General features: G+C 38.5%; 1 protein-coding gene across 7 annotated transcripts in view; it reads left to right on the top strand.

Moving 5' to 3' along the window:
- The window catches only part of LARP1B (La ribonucleoprotein 1B), a 168,026-nt gene that overhangs the window by 134,232 nt on the left and 11,844 nt on the right, over positions 1 to 21,950 (top strand). For all 7 annotated transcript variants that reach the window (XM_058292298.2, XM_058292104.2, XM_058292058.2 and 4 more), the window contains exons 15-16: positions 20,911 to 21,071; positions 21,527 to 21,671. In XM_058292298.2, coding sequence (XP_058148281.1) covers positions 20,911 to 21,071; positions 21,527 to 21,671 — 306 coding nt within the window. The remainder of the gene's footprint in view (positions 1 to 20,910; positions 21,072 to 21,526; positions 21,672 to 21,950) is intronic.

Below are 21,950 nucleotides of genomic sequence, written 5' to 3'. Positions count from 1 at the left end.
TGGAGGGACTAGCATGTTTGGAAGTAGAGATTATAAATTCAGTTTTAGACATGTGGAGTTTTTGAGATATATGTGAAGGATACAGGTGATTGCATCCAGAATGTAATGGCATATATGGGTCTACAGTTGAGCAGTGAGAGATGTTTGGCCTAGAAATAAGACCTTGGCAGTAGATGATTGACTCTTCTAAGGAGAGAGTGTAGAGTGAGAAGAGCAGAGGTCCTAGGAGAAAGCCTTTCAGGACACCAGCCTTGAAGATACAAGGAAAGAGGTGCCTGAAAAGGAAATGAAAAAAAATATTTTGAAACTGATAAGTAATCTGTGTGGATGGTAAGTGCTTTCATTCTAAAGCCTTGGATTCAAAATCTATTGTATGATTGAATCAGTATCTGGGTCATCTGTAAGTCTGATTCTGTTTATTATCGTTCTCTTTTTTTAAAAAAAAATTTATTATGGTAATATATAGAACATAAAATTTGCCATTTTTATATTTTTAAGTGTATAATTCAGTGATATTAATTATATTCACTCTGTTGTGCCACCATCATCACTACACATTACCAAAACTTTTCATCAGCCTAAACAAATTCTGTACCCATTAAATAGTAACTTCCTATTCCCCCTGCCCCCTGGTTACCTTTAATCTATTTTTTGTCTTTATGAATTTGCTTATTCTAGGTATTTATTCTTAGAATTTGCCGATTATAAGTGGAATCCAGTAATATTTGTCCTTTCGTGTATGGCTTCTTTCAGTTAGCATTTTTAAGTTTTATCCATATTGTAGCATGTATGAGAACTTCATTACTTTTTACCACTGTGTGGCAGTTTGAGATTATTTTGTGAATCAAAAAAAAAAGATTGCTTATAAACTCATCTCTTCCTCTGGGTGTAATACCCTTTGATTGCCTTAAATTCAGCTGAGGTTTATTTGATTGAATTACCTACCAAGATTGAGTTAGGGCTTTTTTGACTTGACTGCATCCGTAGGGGTGACTCAGGTTGAGTCCCCATCCCCTTACTGGGTCTGATATAAATGGACACTCACTCAAGAATACACACAGGAGAGAGAGCACTGTCATTTTTTGATCCTACCATGTGACAGAAAGAAGTTCAAACAGCTAAAGCCTTGAGAGTGATGGACCATTTACCTGAAAATTTACATCTGACCTTGGGAAGAGAGTCGAGACTGATATAGGAAACCCTAAGAGACAAGCCCTGTGCCTGCTGACAGCTGAGATCAGGAAGAAGCTGGGCCCACAGAGCCTCAAGAGGAAGATGAAGCCAGAGGGGAAGGCTGAAAGTTGCCAGAGATTGCTTGCCATCTTGCTTCAACATGTGCCAGCTAACTTTGGTGAGAAAAGTACCTTTTATGGCACCTTGAGTTGGACTTTCCAGTCTTGGGACTATAAGCTTTACCCCAAATAAATACTCTTTATTAAAGCCAACAAGTTTCTGATACTTTGATTGGCATCTCTTTGGCGGACTAATACACACTGAATAATATTCCATTGTATGGCTAAACCACATTTTATTTATCATTCATCTGCTGGTGGACACTTGGGTTGTTTCTACCTTTTGGCTATTGTGAATGGTGCTATTATGAATATTGGCATACAAGTGTTTGCATGAGTCCCTGTTTTAAATTCTTTTGGGTATATACTTAGACGGGGAATATCCAGCTTATGTGGTAGTAGTATATTTAACTTTTAAGGAGCTGCCAAACTGTTTTCCACAGCACTTATACCATTTTACATTCCCACCAGCAACATACAAGGATTTTGGTTTCTTTACTTGTATTATCTCTTGATTAAGGATTTTTTATTTTCTCTCTTTTTTTTGCATCTTATAAATTCTGACTGAATTGTAGTTCTTGCTCCTAGACTTCTTTTATTGCTCCTGTCTTGCCAACTCCCAAACTGAGTAAACCCAGTTCTCTTTCCATTATGTTTGTTTCTAATCTGCTGAATGTTGCTAAAGTAAGTCCTAGACAGATTAGTATTAATATAGATTCATGTTTTCTAGTTCTATCTGCAATATTCTGTTAATTTGTAATTCTTATCTTAATCTCTAATTGATGTCCTCACAGGGGTGATGCTCCTAAACTTATCTGCATGCCTTATTTCTCATGAGGTAACTTCGTCTTCCATTGTATTGGAAATTTTGAAAATATCCAGTATAAATTTTTGTTTCTCTCCTTCTGGATTGAAAAATTCTTTATTTCCACTTTCCTTTATCTTGCACTGCCCCTTCTTTTGAAAAATTCCTCCTTCTGTATGTATGTGTGTTTGTTGTTGTTGTTGTTATTGTTGTTTTCGGTCTACTTTTGCCTTTAGTTCAAGCACCAAATATTTGAATACTGAGTTTATAGAAGCCTCTGGTACAGAGATGCAGAGAGGAAAAAAATCCCTGTGTTTAAGGAATGTGCAATCTATTGAGACACATAAGCGAACAGATTTACAAGAGCATTTAGGACCTTAATCCTGCTGTGAACTCATCTGTCTCTTGGATTTTCAATCTCTCTTACTACTAATTCTTCTTCAGTCTACAGGTCTCTCCTACCTTACCAAAAATTCTTCCTTTGAACCTGTTTATCCATCACAGTACTCGTATATTTCTTTTTTTATCTTCCAGGTTCTCAAAAGTTTTTTCTTTCCCTGCCTCTACTTTTGCATTTCCTAGTCTGACTTCTTCATTATTCTAATGAATCCGCTTCCCCTCAAGTCATTATACGTAATTTCTATTTTTTAGTCCTTATTCTGTTAACCTCTCTGCTTCCTTCTGCAGGCTCTTTGTGATAAGTGTGTCAGTAGAGGTGTATCATTGTAATGAAATTATTTAATATTAGCTCACATTTATTATCTTCTTTCAAGGCACCATGCTAAATGTTTTAAATGCATAATTTATGTGTTTATGTCTTCTTAAAACTAAGTTCTTGAATAGTAGAACCACAGTGCCTGGCATCGTTGGCACTCAGTAAATGTGACCACGTGAGTGAAACTACCAATTCCATGTAGAGGGTGTCATATAACTTGGTGTGGACAAATGGTCTTAAGTATAAAAACTACTCTGTATAACTTAATGTCTCTAATTGTACCTTAGTTTATGTCAGAGGCATAAATATACACTGAATCTTTGGCTTAAATGATTCCTAATGGTATGGAGGTATTTCAAAGCAGGCTTATGCTTTACTAAGAGAATTACACATTTTAACTGGTTTTGCTTGGTAAGAAAAGTGATAATTAGCCTAGGAAACCCAGGTATCTATTACAAATTAGCCACATAGGAAAAAATGTTGTATCCTGTGGTTTGGTGATTTAAGTATTCCACTGCTTATTGCTAGGTGGGTTTATCTTTTATTCATTCTTTTACAAATTTTTGTTGCATGCTATGTGAAAAGCTCTATACTTGGCAGAATGACTTATTAAGGTATAAGAGGGAAGCGGCTGTGTCTCAATCAGATGCGCCCCCTGATACAAACACTTCAAAAGACAGGAATAGAAGAGCTTCCTGAACTCTCTGATGTTAGCTCCCGTCTACCATATGGGAGGTCCTCGGTTCACGTCTGGGAGCCTCCTTGTGAAGGCAGACCCACCCACACGCTGCGGAGACATGACTCAGCAAAGGTGATGCAACTAAAGAAGGAAGACAAGGAAGAACACAGAAGAGCCAACAGCAAATGAACACAGAGAGCAGACAGCAAACAATCTGCAAGGGGGGAGGGGAAAATAAATAAATACAGACACAGAAGAACATGCAGTGAAATGGACACAGAGAGTAGACAGCATGCAAAAAGTCCAAGGAGGGAGTAAAAAAAAAACAACAAAAAAAGATATGAGAGGCATATTGTATGCCTTTATTGAGTATCCTGCTGTTTTGCTGAACTCATTTATTAGCTCAAGTGGCTCTGTCATTGACATTTCAGAATTTTCTAAATGTAGAATCATGTCATCTGTGAATAGTGAGAATTTTACTTCCTCTTTTCCTATTTATTTCCTTGCCTTTTTATTTCCTTGCCAAATTGCTCTCGTTGTCTCTTTCCTGATCTTAGAGGGAGAGCTTTCAATCTCTCCCCATTGAGTATGATGTTGGCTGTGGGTTTTTCATATATGCCCTTTACCATATTGAGGAATTTTCCTTTTATTCCTGTATTTTGAAGTGTTTGTATCAAGAAGGATGCTTTATGTTTTTCCTCCCTGCATTCATCGTTGTGTCAGCTTGCCGTGCCTGCCCGTCACGCCAGCTCACTGTCTTCTTTAGGAAGTACAGGGATCCAAACCAGCACCCTCATGTGGTAGTCAGGTGCCCAGTCACCTGAACCACATCTGCTTCCCTCTAATGTGTTTTTATTTTTTTTCAATTTCATTTTTTATTACCTTTTTTTTTAAAAAAAAGATACATAGATCTCACAAAATGTTACTTTAAAAAATATAAATGGTTCCCATATATACCACTCTCCACACCCCCTACTGCTCCCACATTGACAACTTCTTTCATTAGAGTAGTACATTTCATTGCATTTGATGGGTACATTTTGGAGCATTACTACACAGCATGGATGTTTATGTTGTAGTTTACGCTCTTTCCCAGTCCATTCAGTGGGTTATGGCAGGATATATAATGTCCTGCATCTGTCCCTGCAGTATCATTCAGAACAACTCCAAGTCCCAGAAATACTTCAATATCACACCTTTTTCCTTCTCCTTGTCTTCAGCAACACCCGCGGCCACTGTCACCACATCAATGATATAATTTCTTCCATTGCTAGAGTCATAGTAATTCTATAGTAGAATACCAGTAAGTCCACTCTAATCCATATCTAATGTGTTTTTTATCTCACCTTCCATGTCTTTCATTCTCATGAGCTCTGTTACTTTTCTATTCAGGTTTTCAAATTCTTCTTTGTGCTCACTCAGTGTCTTCTTGATGTCCTTTACCTCTTTAGCTTATTGTCTTTCAACTCATTAGTTTGATTTTGGAAATAGGTGTAGATCTAAGTGATTAGTTATCCCAACTCCTGTGTCTTATCTGGGGCTTTGATATATTCCTTTTCATGGGCCGTGTCTCATATTTTCTCTGTATGGCTTGTAATTTTTTGCTGATGTCTAGGCATCTGATTAGGATGGTGAGTTTACTCAGATCCTCAATTTCTTTCTCTTTTGTGGGGATTTCATGGCAGGAGGTTGTGTGTTATTGCTCTTCTTTGTTTCTTGGTTTAACCCAGTCTGAGTCATTAGGATTGTCCCAGATAACTGTTCAAATCTGGGCCCTGGACCCAGTAATGGGTTGCAGACACTTCTAAGGGCCTTGGGCAGCGAGGCTGGGAAGACTCGAAAAAGCCTTATTTACTCTCATTTACTTGTAATTTCATCATGTGCACTTCCTTCCTTTGCCAGCAAATGTTAATCTTTGGCAGCCCTCTCAGTTCAAAGACTGATCAGAGTGTTTTTGCTGTAACACAGACTGGATGGACAATTTGAAAGCCTCATAATTCAGACTTTCTCAGATGCAGTTCTCCAGCCTTTGGTGGTAGCCCCCTCCTTTTCCAGGTAGGGAATAACTCTGTTCCCCTCTGTGCTTCAACAACCAGTCATGGTCAGTAGAGAGGGAGATTGAAAGAGTTGGATCTTTAGTCCCTTGCCAACTCCTAAGGTAAACAATGGCTTGGCCTCAACTAGCCTGGAAGGGTTTGTGGGACCCAGCAGACCAAATTTCCATGTCAGCAGCTGAGTCAGCCTTAGGCTGTGTTTCTCTCTCTCCCCTTTCCTGGGATGGTGGATCCCTGAGGCCGACCCCAAGGCTTGAGAATTCAGTTGTCTGTAAGGTGAGAGGATGCTCGCAGTTGTAGCTGCTGCTTTTAACTCACTCTTCTACCATTACAATTAATTTCCTTTGCCCCTCTCTCTTCATTGCAGTGTCCAGCCTTCCCCTGGTGTCCTAAACCCTAGAAGATTTTTTTACAGGCCATTTCTGCCTGTCCTCAAGCTTTTTTGGGAGAATGGAGAGTCCCATCTTCCTAGTCCACCATCTTCTTGGATGTCTCTGTCCCTATATTCTTTTAAAAGTTAGTAAGAGGGTCACACAGACTTCTGGGAGATTGTGGATTACAGAGGCACAGGAATCACTTCTTTCCCAGAAAAAATAACTAGAGAACAGGCAGAAACCATCTAGGAAACTGTTCTAGGGCTTAGGATACCATGGGAGGGCTGGTCTGGACCCAGAAGAGAGAGGAGCAAAGAAAAGGATACTTGGCAGGGAAGATCCATGAGTAAAGCTGCAGGCACAGCTGTTAGCACCCATGCCCCCCCCTTGGGGCAGACAGCAGTGGGTCCTCTGGCCCCTGTCCAGAGGCTATGGACTGAGGGGGGTTGCAGGGGCCTACTTCCTGAGGAAAGAGGAGGGGGGGATTCAGCCTATGGCCACTCTGGCTTTGTCCAGTGAATTTGATCTGTGGCATCCCACAGGTTGTACCCTTCCATGCTGGGCGGGGCGGCTACATTGCTCTCCCTGGGAACTAACAGAGAAATAAAGAAAACCTAACTTCTCAAACACCCTCTATACTATATGGACTGGTTGCTGAATGGAAATTTAACTTCTCCCTGGGAAAATGGATGCTGCATCCAGCTGAGGGAGGAGAGTACCTTTTGATCAGCTAGTTTGAGTTTTGTGAGTCTTGACTCTGAATAGTCCACCCTTAGGGAGATTTCCCAGGGACATTGATTCTACACTGCCAACCCATGGACGGTTCCAGTGAACACAGTGCCCCTAGGGTTTGCGTAGAGAAGGCTGCTGAAGATTCCCATCATATGAAAGACAAGGTAAGTGCATGTAAAGAAAGAAAAAACAGCTAAATAAAAGACGCTGTTTTGTATCTTTCTGCCTCCCCAATGCCCCTAGAAAATGGTCTGCACCCCATTACTGGGTCTATGGCCATTGTTTGAGGAGTTAAACAAGGACAATCTTGAAGACCTAGAATAGGTTGAATTGAGAATAGGTTGAATCAGGAATCAAAGAACAGCAGTAACACACACTGATGCTACCCTAAATCACTAGGCAAGAAAAACTGACCATCAGAGTAACTCACCATCAAAAATTACAAGCCATACTGAGAAAATGGAAGATATGGCTCAAGCAAATGAACAAATCAGAACTCCAGATAAGACACAGGATTTGAAACAACTAGTCAGTGATGTTCATACAGATCTCCTAAATCACATCAAGGAGTTGAAGGACAACATGGCTAAAAAGATAATAGACATAACAGGAAACTGGGTGAAGAGAAAGAAGCATTTTAAAGCTTGAATGGAAAAATAACAGAGCTTATGGGAATGAAAGACACGATAGGTGAGATTAAAAATACATATGAGACATAAAACAGCAGATTATAAAATCATAGAAGAAAGAATCAATGACATAGAAGGTGGAAAAGCTAAAATTGAAAACAGAAGAACATAGAGAGAAAAGAATAGGAAACATTAGTAGGGGCTCAAGGAGATGAATGACAGCATGAAGTGCACCAGCATACATGTCATGGGCATTCTAGAAGGAAAAGAGAAGGGAAAAGGGGCAGAAATAATATTTGAGGATATAATGGCTGAAAATTTCCCAACTCTCATGAAAGACATTCATTTACATGTCCAAGAAGCACAGCAGACTCCAGTCAAACACATATTATTCAGAATGTCAAATGCCAGCAGTAAAAAGAAAAATCTAAAAATAGCAATGGAGAAGCAAAACATTCCATACAAGGGATGCCTAGTAAGGCTTAGCATGTACTTATTCTTGGAAACGATGGGGTACAGGGGGGACAGGTAGGGGAGAGAATTAAATAAAAATAAATCTTTACAAAAAACACGTGAGACTACAGTCATATGACACAATCAAGATCCTGAAAGAGAAAAACTGCCAACCAAAAATTCTTTATCCGGCAGAATTGTCCTTCAAATATGAAGGCGAGCTTAAAACAGTCTCAGATAAACTGAAAATTAGAGAGTTATTAAACAGGAATCTAGCTCTGGAGGAAACAATATCAGAAGTTCTATAGCCAAAAAGGAAAAGATAGGAGAGAGGCTTGGAGTAGTATAGAAATGAAGACTATCAGAAAGTGTAAACAACAGGGTAAAAAAGATAATCAGAAATAAGATATGGCATCATATGAAAGCCAGAGAATAAAATGGTGGAAGTAAATAATGCATTCACAGTAATCACATTGGATGTTAATGTTAATCAAGAGATACAGGCTGACAATGGGTAAAGACACATCCATATGCTGTATCTGCAAGAGACTCACCAAAGGATACAAATAAGCTGAAAGTAAAAGTTTGGAAAAAGATATTTCACACAAACAGTAACCAAAAAAGAGCAGGGATAGCTATACTAATATCTGATAAAACAGACTTTAACTGCAAAAATGTTATGGGATGCAGAAGGTCATTATATACTAATAAAAGGGACAATCTACCAGGAAAGAGTAACAGTCATAAATATAATATCTATGCACCTAATCATTGCGTCCCAAAATATATGAGGCAAATTCTGGCAAAACTAAAAGGGGAAATAGATGTTTCTATAATAATTGTTGGAGACTTCAGCACACCACTCACATCAATAGTAAGAATGACTAGACTGAAGATCAACTAGGAAACAGAACTTGAACAATATGATATGAGCTAGACCTAACAGACATATACAGAACACTGTATATGTTCTGTCCATATGCAAGGTATATGTATATGTACATTCTTCTCAAGTGCTCTTGCATCTTTCTCCAGGATAGACCATATGTTGGGTTGCAAATCAGGTCTCAGGAAATTTTAAAAGACTGAAAATAAAAAAGCACTTTCTCTGATCATAATGGAATGAACTTGGAAATCAATATTAGGCAGGACAGGGGAAAATTCACAAATATATGATAACTAAACAACACACTCCTAAACAGTCAGCTGGTCAAAATAGAAATTGTAAAGGAAGTAGTAAATATATCAAGATGAATGAAAACAAGAACACAATGGAATGCAGCTAAAGTAGTGCTGAAAGGGAAATCTATAGCCCCGAATGCTTATATTAAAAGGAAGAAAGAGCTAAAAATGAAGACCTAACTGCATGCTTGGACGAACTAGAAAAAGAACAGCAAACTAATCCCAAACAAGCAGAAAGAAAGAAATAAAAAAAAGATTAGAGGAGAAATAAATGAAATTGAAAACAAAACAAAAAAAACAATAGAGAAAATCAACAAAACCAAAAGCTGGTTCTTTGAGAAAATCAATAAAATTGACCAACCCTTAGCTAGACTAACAAAGAAAAAAAAAAAAAAGATGTAGATAAAATAAGGAATGAAAGGGGGGAAGTTACAACTGACCCCACAGAAATAAAAAAGATCATAAGAGGATATTATAAGAATATGTGTCTGCAAAGTAGACAACTTAGATGAAATGGACAAAGTCCTAGAAATGCACAAACAACCTACACTGACTCTACAAGAAATACAGGAACTCAGCAAACCAATCACTTATAAAGCTATTGAATCAGTCATCAAAAATCTCCCAACAAAGAAAAGTCCAGGACTAGAAGACTTCACAGGGAATTATACCAAACATTTCAAGACAAATTAATACCAGTCCTTTTTAAACTGTTCCAGAAAATTGAAGAGGAGGGAAAACTCTCTGACAAATTTTATGAAGCCAGCATCACCCTAATACCAAAGCCAGATAAAGACACTACACTTAAAGACAATTAAAGACCAATCTCTTCAGTGAACAGAGATTAATAAATTCTCAACAAATTACTCACCAATCAAACACAACAGCATACTAAAAGAAATTATAGGAAAAAAACAAAACAAGAAAAAGCAAACGGGGGGGGGGGGGAGTATACACATGATCAAGTAGGTTTAATTCCTGATATGCAAGGGTGGTTCAACACAAAATCAATTAACATAACACATAGCTAGCAAATCAAAGAAAAAATTTTCCATACATCTTGATTGATGCAGAAAAGGTATTTGATAAAATCCAGCATCCTTTCTTGATTTAAGAAAAAAAAAGTGAAAGATAAGAATAGAAGGAAAGTTCTTCAACATGATTAATGGCATTTATGAAAAATCCGCCACCAACATTGTCCTCAATGGGGAAAGGTTGAAAGCTTTTCCTCTAAGATCAGAACAAGACAAGGATGCCCACTGTCACTACTGTTATTCGACATTGTCCTAAAAGTTCTACCTAGAGCAGTTAAGCAAGAAAAAGAAAAGGCTTCCAGATTGGAAAAGAGGAGGTAAAGCTCTCATTATTTGCAGGTGAGATATCTGTAACTGATATCTGAAATATCTACAACAAAGCTACTATAGCTAATAAATGAGATCAGGAAAGTGGCAGGATCATCACACAAATATCAGTATTTCTATACACCAGTAATGAACAAGCTGAGAAGAAATTTAAGGGGGAAAAAAACTGTATTTAAGGCTCAAATATCTAGGAATTATTTAACCAAGGATGTAAAGAACCTATATACAGAAAACTGTAAAACACTGCAGAAATTTAAGGAAGACCTATACAAATGGAAAGACATTTTGTATCCATGGTTTGCAAGACCAGATATCTTGAAGATGTCAATTCTACCCAAACTATCTATAGACTTAATGCATTCCCAATCAAAATTCCAACAGCCTACTCCACAGAAATAGAAAAAGTCAATTGCCAAATTGTGTATAGCCAAAAATCCTCAAAAAGTAGAGCAAAATCAGAGGACTCATGCTTCCCAACCTTGAAGCACTTACTACATGTCAAAACAACATGGTGATCAGTTCAAGCACTGCCTCAGTAGCTGTCAGCACTATGATGCTTAAAGGAAGAAGAAAGGGAGGCCACAAAGACCGGGCCAAGCACTACATAAGCCCTGAGAAGATTGATGCACAGGAAAGAAGAGGGTGGAGATGGGGTTGCAGGTGACCCCAAAAGGAGAAGGAATTTCTAGACTCAGACAGAAGTGAGGAGGATGACAATGACTACCTGCAAAAGCGCAAAGGCTTGAAAGGGCTCATCAACATTGAAAACCGAACGAATATCCTAGAATATCCTAGCTTACACACTGGATTTGGAGGAGAGAATGAGAAGAAATTGAGGAGCAGAAAACAAGAGTGTTGTATGAAAATGGGTTTAGTTGGGATGACAGAGCAGCCAAGGCCAGCCTTGCCTTGCTGGTGATCATCCAGAAACAGCAGAAGGGCTTCAGGTAGAAAGATGAAGGTCAGGAAGCAGAAGATGATGTAACTTTATCAGGAAAACTAATGCTGTTGCTGTCCCTGAACAAGTAAACACCTGGCCTGGGGAAGCCAAAATTTGGGGGCTCTGGGCCCTGGCTTTGCTGCCTTGACCTCTGATGACTTTCATTCTACCCCGTTCCCTGGCACTACTGCAGCAGCCCCTCAGGCCAGGAACCCCCATGGCCTGGAGCCTTGTCTTCATCTTGACCCAGAAATGGTTTAGGGAGATGGTGGGTGGGGAGTCTGGGGGAGAGGGGCAGAGCTATCTTTAAGAAAGATACAGGAAAACATTTCATATGTAACCATTTAAATATTTTTGCTGTTTTTAGAATTCAGAGCCCTTGTAGGGGGTGCCTTGTAGGTAGGGTAAGGAGACCTTCCGTTTGTCAGTAGATTGCATGTTAGTAGACATTGCACCAGGGGTTCTACTGACCAGTTTGTGACAACCACCGCAGTCAGTGTGGCCTCGATGCTCACTCATGAGAGGAGATGCCTCTGGTCTGGTGCTCCTGGATCCCGGAGGGTCAAGACTCAGCCACACTGATTGGGGACTCCTCTCCACCCTTCCCTGCCTCTTTCCCACCCTCCTAGCCAGGCCAGATCCCAGTTTTAACCCTACCTATTGATCATTTCAGGAAACCTCCATTTACTGTGTGGCACCCAGGCAAAACACGTTCCACAAGTCTAACATCTATATTTGGCAGAGTAAACTTGACATGGTATTAGCATTAAGATAGGCATATTGATCAATAGAATAGAATTAAGACTTCAGAAATAGATGCTCATCTCTTTGGTCAACTGATTTTTGATAAGCCTATCAGATTTGCTTTACTGGAACAGAACAGACTTGTCAACAAATGGTGCTGGCAGACCTGGATATCCACAACCAAAAGAATGAAAGAGGACCCCTCTCTTACTCCTATACAAGAATCATTCAAAATGGATTAAAGACCTGAACATAAAAACCAGGATTATGAAACTCCTAGAAGATAATGTAGGGAACATCTTCAAAATCTTATGGTAGGTGAGGTCTCTTAAACCTTACATCCAAGTCACTAAAAACAAACGGAAAAAAATTTTTCCACCACTTTCACCTTCGCAAGAAGCACTGAACTCTTGTTTTATAAGCTCAACTGAGCAGTCTGTTCTCAACAGGAGCAAGCCCCTTATAATCCTTTGACTTCATTTTCCTCCATTTGAACCAATTTTCAGTATATGTAGCAGTTTGCTATGGTTATGAATTCCAAAAATTGATATTAGATTATGTTTGTCATCTGGTCTGTACCTGGGAATGATTAAGCTATGATGAGGGCTTTGATTGGGCCATGTCATTAGGGCATTGAGTCCCCATCCCGCGGGCATGGTGACTCAGAGAAAAGGCATGGCAAACGACAGAGTTGAGGATTCTTGACAATGGAGTTTGATGCTGAAGCCTTAGCTAGAATCCCGGGAAGTAAGCTCACAGAGGAAAGAGAAGCAAACCCCAAGAAGACAGGACCTGAGCCAGGGGAAGAACACAGAGGAATAGAAACAGCTCCTCAGACATGGCAGAAACCCCAGGGTGAGTGAGAGACAGAGCCCTTCGCCTAATTGTCTCCAGCTGACCTTGTGGAGAGAGGCAAAGCCTAGAGAGCCTCATAGCCTACAGCTGACCTTGTGGAGCAAACAGGAGCTTAGCCCAGAAAGAAGCAAGACTTGGGAAGAGAGGAACCCAGGAAGTCTCACCCTGGCAGATGTTGCCAGTCATCTTGCTGCAACACGTGGAAATAGAAATAAATGGGACCCCCCTCAAAACACTTTTGCATCTCAAAGCACTTTGTAAAGAGGGTAAAAAGGCAGTCTACACAATGGGAAAATATTTTTGTAAATCATACATCCAACCAGGGGTTTAATATCCATGATATAGAAAGAGATCCTGCAACTCAACAATAAGAAGACAAAATGGCCCAAATAAAAATGGGCAAAAGACCTGAATAGACATTTTTCTAAAGAAGAAATATAAATGGCAAAAACAAAAAAAAAATATTCAGCATCACTGGCTATTAGGGAAATGTAAATCAAAGCTACAATAAGATATCATTTCACACCTACCAGAATGGCTACTATTAACAAAACAGAAAACTACCAGTATTGGAGACAATAGAGAGAGAGAGGAATGCTTATTCACTGTTGGTGGGAATGTAGAATGGTATACCCCCTTTGAAGTCTTGTTTGGTGGTTCCTAAGGAAATTAAATATAGATCTTCATGTGACTCGGCAATACCACTACTAGGTATATTCCCAGAAGATCTAAGAGTCGTGACACGAACAGACCTCTGCTTACCGATATTCATTGCAACATTATTCACAATTGCCAAAAATGGAAATAACCCAGGTGTCCATTAACTGATGAATGGATAAACAAACTGTGTTATGTATATACACAATGAAATATTATTCACCTGTAAGAAGAAATGAAATCATGAAGCATGTGAGGACATGGACGAACCTAGAGGACATTATGTTGCTTGGGGCAAGCCAGGCACAAAAGGACAAATATTGTGCAATTTTGCTATTATGAATATAATGAGCAAACTCATGGAGTTAATAACTAGATCAAAAGTCATCAGAAAATAGAATGAGGTTAGCGAATGGAAAGCTGAGGTTTACTCTGTGCAGAAGTGGTAAAAAGATTGTAAATGTTTAGAAATGAATAGAAATGGTGAATGCACCTCACTGTTTGTATAATATGGGGGTATGATAGTGTTTGAAAGGGTAAGTCTAAGGTGGTATATATCACTAGAAGGAAAGCTGAAAAAGGAAACATGGACTGAATAGCATAGCAAACCCTTATGAAAAATAAATATGGTTAATAGTGCATATATAGGAATGTCTTTTCTCTGAAACAGAACAAATGTATATTATGCCAAATTCCATTAATTGTATACTTTAGAGGGTATGGTTTATGAATATGTTTCAGTAAAATTGATTAAAAATTAATGAGGACCTCAAAGGCTTTTGTTTATGGGACTGAATTAAAAATTTAAACTGAAAAAATTATTCATTTAAAATTAGCAAACCCATTATATGTTAATATGTATTTTATGAAATATAGTTATATTTTTCAAAGCAAAAGAATTTTCTGAATAGAATGACATTGACAAAAAATATTTTAGAAATCTTTTAATGTTTAGATTAATAGATGACAACTGTATTCTAATATCTGCTTCAATATTTAGTCTCTCAAAATTTGTAGTTTTCATTGAAGTAAAGGAATCCAGGAAAGAGAAGAGTACTTTAATAGCCTTTTCATATAATTGTGGGTTTTCTTCTCTGATGCTATACCAAAGCTCGTGATGGTTTTTTTTTATTCACATGATATATTTCATATAATGTATTTAGTTCATAATAGGGCAGTCGTACAGTATTTGTCCTTTTGTGTCTGACATTCTTCATTCTACATAATGACCTACAGGTTCATCCAACGTATTGTCATATGTTTCTCAATTTCATTTCTTCTTACCACTGCTTAATGTTCCATTCTACATTCCCATCAACAGTGAATAAGCCTTCCTATCTCTCTACATCCTCTCCAACATTTACAGTTTTCTGACTTTTTAATAGTGGCCAGTCTAATAGGGGTGATATGATATCTCTGTCGTTTTGATTTGCATTCCTCTAACTGCTAGTGATATTGAACATTTTTTCATATGTTTCTTTGCCATTTGAATTTCTTCTTTGGACTGTTGTCGTTTCAAGTCTTTTGCCCTTTTTTGTTGTTGTTGTGGAAACAGTAATTTACTAAGAAAACATTAACATCAAACATCTACTACATACAATAGGTAAATATTGCACCTCACCTTTATGTATGTATTATTTGTTGCTGTTTATTCATAAATTCAATTGTTTTCCAATTTCACACAGATCCTCCCTCTTGACTAGCCATGTTTCGGGCAGCAGATTAGGTCTAGGAGTGTACGTGAAGTCTGGGGGTGGCCCAGACTGGCTGCTGGGAGGGAAGCACCTGCCTGGCCTGTCCCACTGTTGTTGGGGTCAGCAAAACTACTTGGCCTGGCAGACCTGGGAAGGGGTCCCTGAGGATGGGGGGCAGCAGGGGCCAGTTACAATTTCCCTTTTCGGAACTTGGGTCCCTTCTGCCTACTCCCCAGAAGGGCTGAGAGAGCTGTGTCGTCCTTGACCTTGGCATCCAGGGGCATGATCTTCCTTAAAGAAGAAACTGATAACCAGGCAAGGGTGCCATAGTGTAATACGTATTTGTGCTGTCTGGGATCTGCAGCAGTCAATCCTCTGAGATGGTTTGCACCAGCTGGTAGTCATTGGGCTACTCCCCACCCAGGTTGTGCTCTTCCAGGGCCTTGCATATCATGGCTGAAGCCCTACCTTGGTCAGTTACCTTGTGGCCACTGTCCTCAGCCAGGCCAGCACAAACGAAGAAGCAGTCACCCATGTGCTGTTTATAGTGCGGCTGTGAGTCATGGTGCTTGTGGCTGATCGGGATGGTCCTGGGTTTGATGGAGGAGGAAGAGGACATTCCCCCCAATGCTCATGTGACAATGGAGGAACTCTGAGACAATGCGGAGGTCGACTGCCCCAACTTCATTTCCTGGCCATCTTGGGGCTTTGGGACATAGTCCAGGTGGATTTCCATCTCAGAGATTAAGGAACTGGCCACTTGAATATGAGGAGAATCAGCTGCATCCCTGCTGCTGAGGTCAGGGCCATACTGGAGCAGGACACTGGAATGTGAGGTGCTGCTACCACTGGACTCAGCATCGGGGACCTGGCAGTCTCCATTCCAAGGCTTGATGCCTTCCGGGTAATGTTTGACCTTGAAGATCTCACTGGCCACCTGGAATGACGGCTCCCACTCACGAGACAGGTGGAAGCTGTCATTCTCACTGAGCTGCTCCACAGCCTCAGACCAGGTCCCAGAGTGCTCATTGGGCATAAGGGAGTTGTAGCAGCAGCACGCCTGGAGCTCAGCGACCATCTGGTATTCCTGGTATGGGCCCTAACTAGGAGGGCACCCGCTTCTGGGTCCGCCCACCACCCGGGCCAATGGCCCCTCTGCTGCAGTCGTGGCATGATTCTGGGTGGGGTGTTTCCCCAGGGCCCAAAGCGGGGAAGCAGGGGGAAGAGGGGTGGGGAAGGGGAAAGGGACTTGGGGATGAAGGGGGAGCGGGGAGGACAGGGGGAGCCAAACTTGAGGGGGAGAAAAGGGGGGTCAGGGAAAATAAGAAGGGGAAGAAAGGCCCAGAGCCTACCTTTTGCCCATTTTTAAATTGGATACTTGGTTTTTTATTCTTGCGTCGAATGATCTCCTTATATATCATGGATAATAAACCCTTATCAGATATGTTATTTCCAAATATTTTCTCCCACTGAGTCAGCTGCCTTTTCACCCTTTTGACAAAGTCCTTTGAGGTGCAGAGTGTTTAATTTTGAGGAGGTCCCATTTTATTTATTTCTTTTGTTGCTTGCGCTTTGGCTGTAAGATTTAAGAACTACTGCCTACCACAAGATCTTGAAGATGTTTTCCTATATTTTCTTCTAGGCGTTTTATGATGGTTGTTTTTATATTTAAGTCCTTGATCTATTTAGAGTTCATTTTTATATAAGGTATGTGATAGGGGTCGTCTTTCTTTCTTTTAGATGACTATCCAGTTTTCCCAGCACCTTTTGTTGAATAGACTGTTCTGGCCTAGCTGGGTGGGCTTAACAGCCCTGTCAAAAATCACTTGACTAGGACTTGGAATGGTCCTAAATGACATTGCAACAGATACAGGCCATTATATACCCTGCCATAACTTACAGAATTGAGTGGGAGACAGTGTAAACTACAATGTAAACTATAATCCGTACTTAGTGGTAATGTTCCAAATGAGTTGATCAATTACAATGAATGTACCACACTAGTGAAAGAAGTTGTTAATGTGGGGAGGGGTGGGAGGTGTGAGGAGTGGGACATATGGGAATCTCTTATTTTTGTGTGTGTAACATTTTGTGTAAGCTAAGTATCTTTTTAAAAAAAATGAAAAATATATTAGAAAAAAGGAATAAAAAATCACTTGACTGTTGATGTGAGGATCAGTTTCTGAGTTCTCGATTCGGTTCCACTGGTCAATCTATCTGTCCGTATGCCAGTACCATGCTGTTTTTCCCACTGTAGCTAAGACATTATGCTTAAAGTCAGGAAGTAAGTGCTCCAACTTTGTTTTTCTTTTTTAAGACATTTTTGACTAATTGGAGCCCCTTCCAGATAAATTTGATTATTGGCTTTTCTATTTCTGCAAAAAAGGCTGTTGGGATTTTTATTGGGATTGTGTTGAATCTGTAAATCAGTTTGGGTACAGTTAACATCTTAACAGTGTCATCTTCCAATCCATGAACAAGGAATGTCCTTCCATTTCTTTAAGTCTTCTGTGGTTCCTTTTTGCATTGTTTTGTCGTTTTCTGAATACAGATACTTTATGTCCTTGGTTAAGTTAATCCTAAATATTTTATTGTTTTAGTCGCTATTATAAATAGAGTTTTTTGCCTGATTGCCTCCTCAGATTGCACATCAGTAGTGTATAGAAATGCTATTGATTTTTGCATATTAACCTTGTATCACACCACTTTGCTGAACTTTTCTAGTAATTCTAGACGAGATTTTTGTTGTGGATTTTTCAGGATTTTCTAGATTTAAGATCATGTCATCAATGAATACTGAAAGTTTTACTTCTTCCTTTCCTGTTTGAGTGCCTTTTATTTCTTTGTCTAGCCTAATTGCTCCAGCTAGAACTTCTAGCACAATATTGAATAATAATGGTGACAGTGGGCATCCTTGTCTTTTTCCTGATCTCAGCAGGAAAGCTTTCAGTCTCACCATTGAGTACAATGCTAGCTGTGGGTTTTTCATATTGTACTTTACCGTATTGAGAATGCTTCCTTCTATTCCTATCTTTTGGAGCATTTTTATCAAGAAAGGGTGCTGTATTTTGTCAATGCTTTTTCTGTATCAATGGAGAGGATCATGTATGTGATCTTTCTTCCTCAATTTATCAATATGGTTTATTACACTAATGGATTTTCTCATGTTGAACCACTCTTGCATACCTGGAATAAAACTCTCTTGATCATGGTATGATTCTTTTAATGTGCTTTTGGATTCTGTTTGCAGGTATTTTGTTGAGATTTTTGCATCTATATTCATTAGAGATATTGGTCTGTAATTTTCTTTTTTCATAGTATCTTTATCTAGTTTTGGTATTAGGGTGATGTTGGCTTCTTTGAATTAGTTTTGGAAGAGCTTGAGCAAGATCAGTATTAGTTTATCTTTGAATGATTGGTAGAATTCACCTGTGAAGCCTGATCCAGGGCTTTTCATCTTTGGGAGGTTTTTGATGACTGTTCCAGTCCCTTCACTTGTGATTGGTTTGAAGTGATAGTTTTTTAAAAGTTAGTAGCAGTGTAGAATCTGAAATAATCTCAATGAACTTTTTGTACTTAGAAAAACAATTCTCTTACATAAAAAGTCACTGGTGTATCCTATACTTTGAGTAGATTTTTTTGCCTTTGCATCAGGCCCTGTAGCTCTTTGTTCTTAGGTGGTGGGTGGTCGGGAAACAGTAAGTTTGGGAGCTTGAACGCTGTGTCCTATGAAAGATCTGAAAAGAAAGGAGGGAGGGAGATCTGTCCTCTTTGGAGTGAACGTGGTCTATCTTGGCAGCTATGGGGCACATGTAGGCTCCTTCCTGGGCTTGCTTGGTCATCCCCAATCTGGTCCCTCACCCCTACCCCTGTGGTCTGGGAAAATGGAGAAGGTGGGAGGGAGCTGATACAGGTATTGCCTTCCTGTCTGGCCCCACAGATTGAGTAGATAAATATACACACCTACAGGTATCCTGCAGATTTTTAAACAAATGTTTTCACTTTCAAATGCATTGAGTCAGATTCTTTTCATATTTTCGTTGACAAATAATATTTACACAACAGTAACAAGAATGGGTGTAACTCAAGTGGTTGAATGCCTGTTACCCATGTATGAGGTCCTGGGTTTGATTCCCAGTACCTCCTAAAAACAAAGTAAACAAACAACAACAACAAAAACCCAACTCTCACTGGGGAGCATATGTAGCTCAGTGGTTGAGCATCTGCTTCCCATGTACGAGGTCCTAGGTTCAATTCACAGTACCTGCTTAAAAAAACCAAAGTAACAGAAAAAAGAAATAATTCCACCTTCTATTCTACCACATGAAAAAAATCATGCATTGGTCATTTGGAAAAATTGATTCACTTAGTTATACAGGTTTCTAAATGTTGAAACATTTCATTATACAATTGCCAAAAAACATTTTTCAAAAATCACAATTGATTTCTTAAGAAAAGTCTTTAAGTATTGGGCTCATGGTGGCAAAAAACAAGGTTTCTAAATTCTGATTTTTGTTTGTAGGCTCAAGTTTTACCATTGTTAACAAATATTGTCGATCAGTTGTTTTTCTTGGAAAGGTATATTTTCATTTAGTTTATTTTCAAGAAAATGCCTGACAAATAATCAAGCCTGAATAGCCATAGTTTGTTAGTTGCTCTTTCAAGTAAAAATAGTGTTCCATGAAGAAAGCAGCTGGCTCAGCTTACAAATTGCACAAGTGCCTTGTCTTAAGATAGCTGTCATACTCTGATATGCTGTAAAAGTGCTTTATGCTTATGTCCCATTTGATCACACGCAAAAGACTTGTACTTCAGGGTTGAGATTTCACAAAGTTAGTTTTTCTGTTTCAAGAGCAATTTTTAATTAAAACTGGGTTCGTTTTTTAATTTGCAAGTGTGTGGTGGGGAAGGATACATTGACTAGTAAGTACAGTTTGGTGACACTGCCTTGATTCCTACCAACAGTTTTACTCACCATTGCTTTTGTACCACCAGTACAAATGTCAGCACAGTGAAAAAGCTAAATAATATCTTAGCATTATAATGAAAATAGTTTTGCCTTGAAGACTTCCTGAAATATTATTTGAAACTTTCCAGGAGACCACAGACTATACTTTGAAAAACGACTGATTTAGATCAGTGTTTTAGGAAGATAGATCCCTTTGGTGGCAGGCTAGAGGAGGGAGATTGGACAAACAAGATTAATTAGTTCAAGTTAAAGAGTAGGAAGGCCTAAATTTGAATAATGGAGTGCATATGAAAAGGAAAAGACAAGTTTAAGAGAAGTGGAATTAATTTTAAAGAATTACATGTATGTTTTTGGGATAATGAGTTCATTGCCTTTGTCTTTGTGTCACACTTTATCCCTCATTTCCACATATTCAATTTATATCATTAACCTAATTACTTAATATAAGAACACTGAAATTCTCTCCAGGACCATAATAAAAAAGAAGCAAACTAATCTGAGTTAATAATGGATCTGAAAAAATTCGGTTATCTCCTGCTTCTTACTATTTTAGTTTGAGAATATATGACTCTTCGTAAACTTTTAAAGTTATCTGTGTGTTGAATATAAATAGTATTTCATATGTGTATCTTTGTCATTAATTTAGTATTGTCTTAGGCACTAATGTTGTTTCCATTGTTCAGACTCCCCAAAATGAAAAAAATAGTGCAAATTATGTTCAAACACTTGGCTCTTAGAATATGTTTGAAGGCTTTTTTTCCTTTTCCTTAAACAGCAGTTCAAATGCTTCACCTTCAGAAGGTATACCACTAGGAGGAAGTTATGGATATACTCCTCATTCATTCCCAAAGTTCCAACATCCTTCTCATGAACTTTTGAAGGAAAATGGCTTTACTCAACAAGTGTACCACAAGTATCGTCGAAGATGCCTAAGTGGTAAGATACTTGACCTTTACCTAGTGGTATTTAAAATTAAAATATAATTATAAGATTTTCAAGTTGTATCATTTGATATCCAGTTAAGATACTCTTTTACTTTGTTATACTTAAAAATAATTACCTTAAGTAAATGTGTCTATATATAGAAATTCTTTATTCATTTATTTTGTAACTTAGACATACTAGGAAATAAAATTTAGTATATTCTTCACATTACTATCGATAAATGTTTACAATTTAATTTTGTAACCTAAAATAAGCTTTTTTCCTAGATTTGAGCAGTCAGAAAATGAATTAATATTTGTCTTCTATTTAGAAGAAACCCAAATCTAAATATATTTTGAGGATTAATATGTTTCAGCTTTCTTTTATGTTATATAAAATGTCTGCTGTCTTTAAGTTTAATAAATATGTTTAATTCTTAAATGTTTCATTATTTTAACTTTTTCCAGAGAGAAAGCGCTTGGGAATTGGCCAGTCCCAAGAAATGAATACCCTCTTTCGTTTCTGGTCCTTTTTCCTCAGAGATCACTTCAATAAAAAAATGTATGAAGAATTTCGACAACTTGCTTGGGAAGATGCAAAAGAAGATTACAGGTCAAATATTTTCTATTGTTTTTATACTCGGAGGGTGTTTTTAAAAGAATATTTAAAACTGGTACTGAAAGAGCCTGATTTTGAACTGTGAAATAGTACAAAATAATTGGAGGGAAGGCAGTATTAGTTCTATTTTATTTATTTATGTATTTTTAAAGATTTATTTATTTATTTATTTATTTCTCTCCCTTCCCCCCCACCCCAGTTGTCTGTTCTCTTTGTCTATTTGCTGCGTCTTCTTTGTCTGCTTCTGTTGTCAGCGGTACCGGGAATCCATGT

This window comes from Dasypus novemcinctus, chromosome 1 (genome assembly GCF_030445035.2).
Source record: "Dasypus novemcinctus isolate mDasNov1 chromosome 1, mDasNov1.1.hap2, whole genome shotgun sequence".
Classification (NCBI taxonomy): Eukaryota; Metazoa; Chordata; class Mammalia; order Cingulata; family Dasypodidae; genus Dasypus; species Dasypus novemcinctus.
Note: the sequence above shows the minus strand (reverse complement) of the source record. Positions and strands in the feature narration are given on the sequence as shown.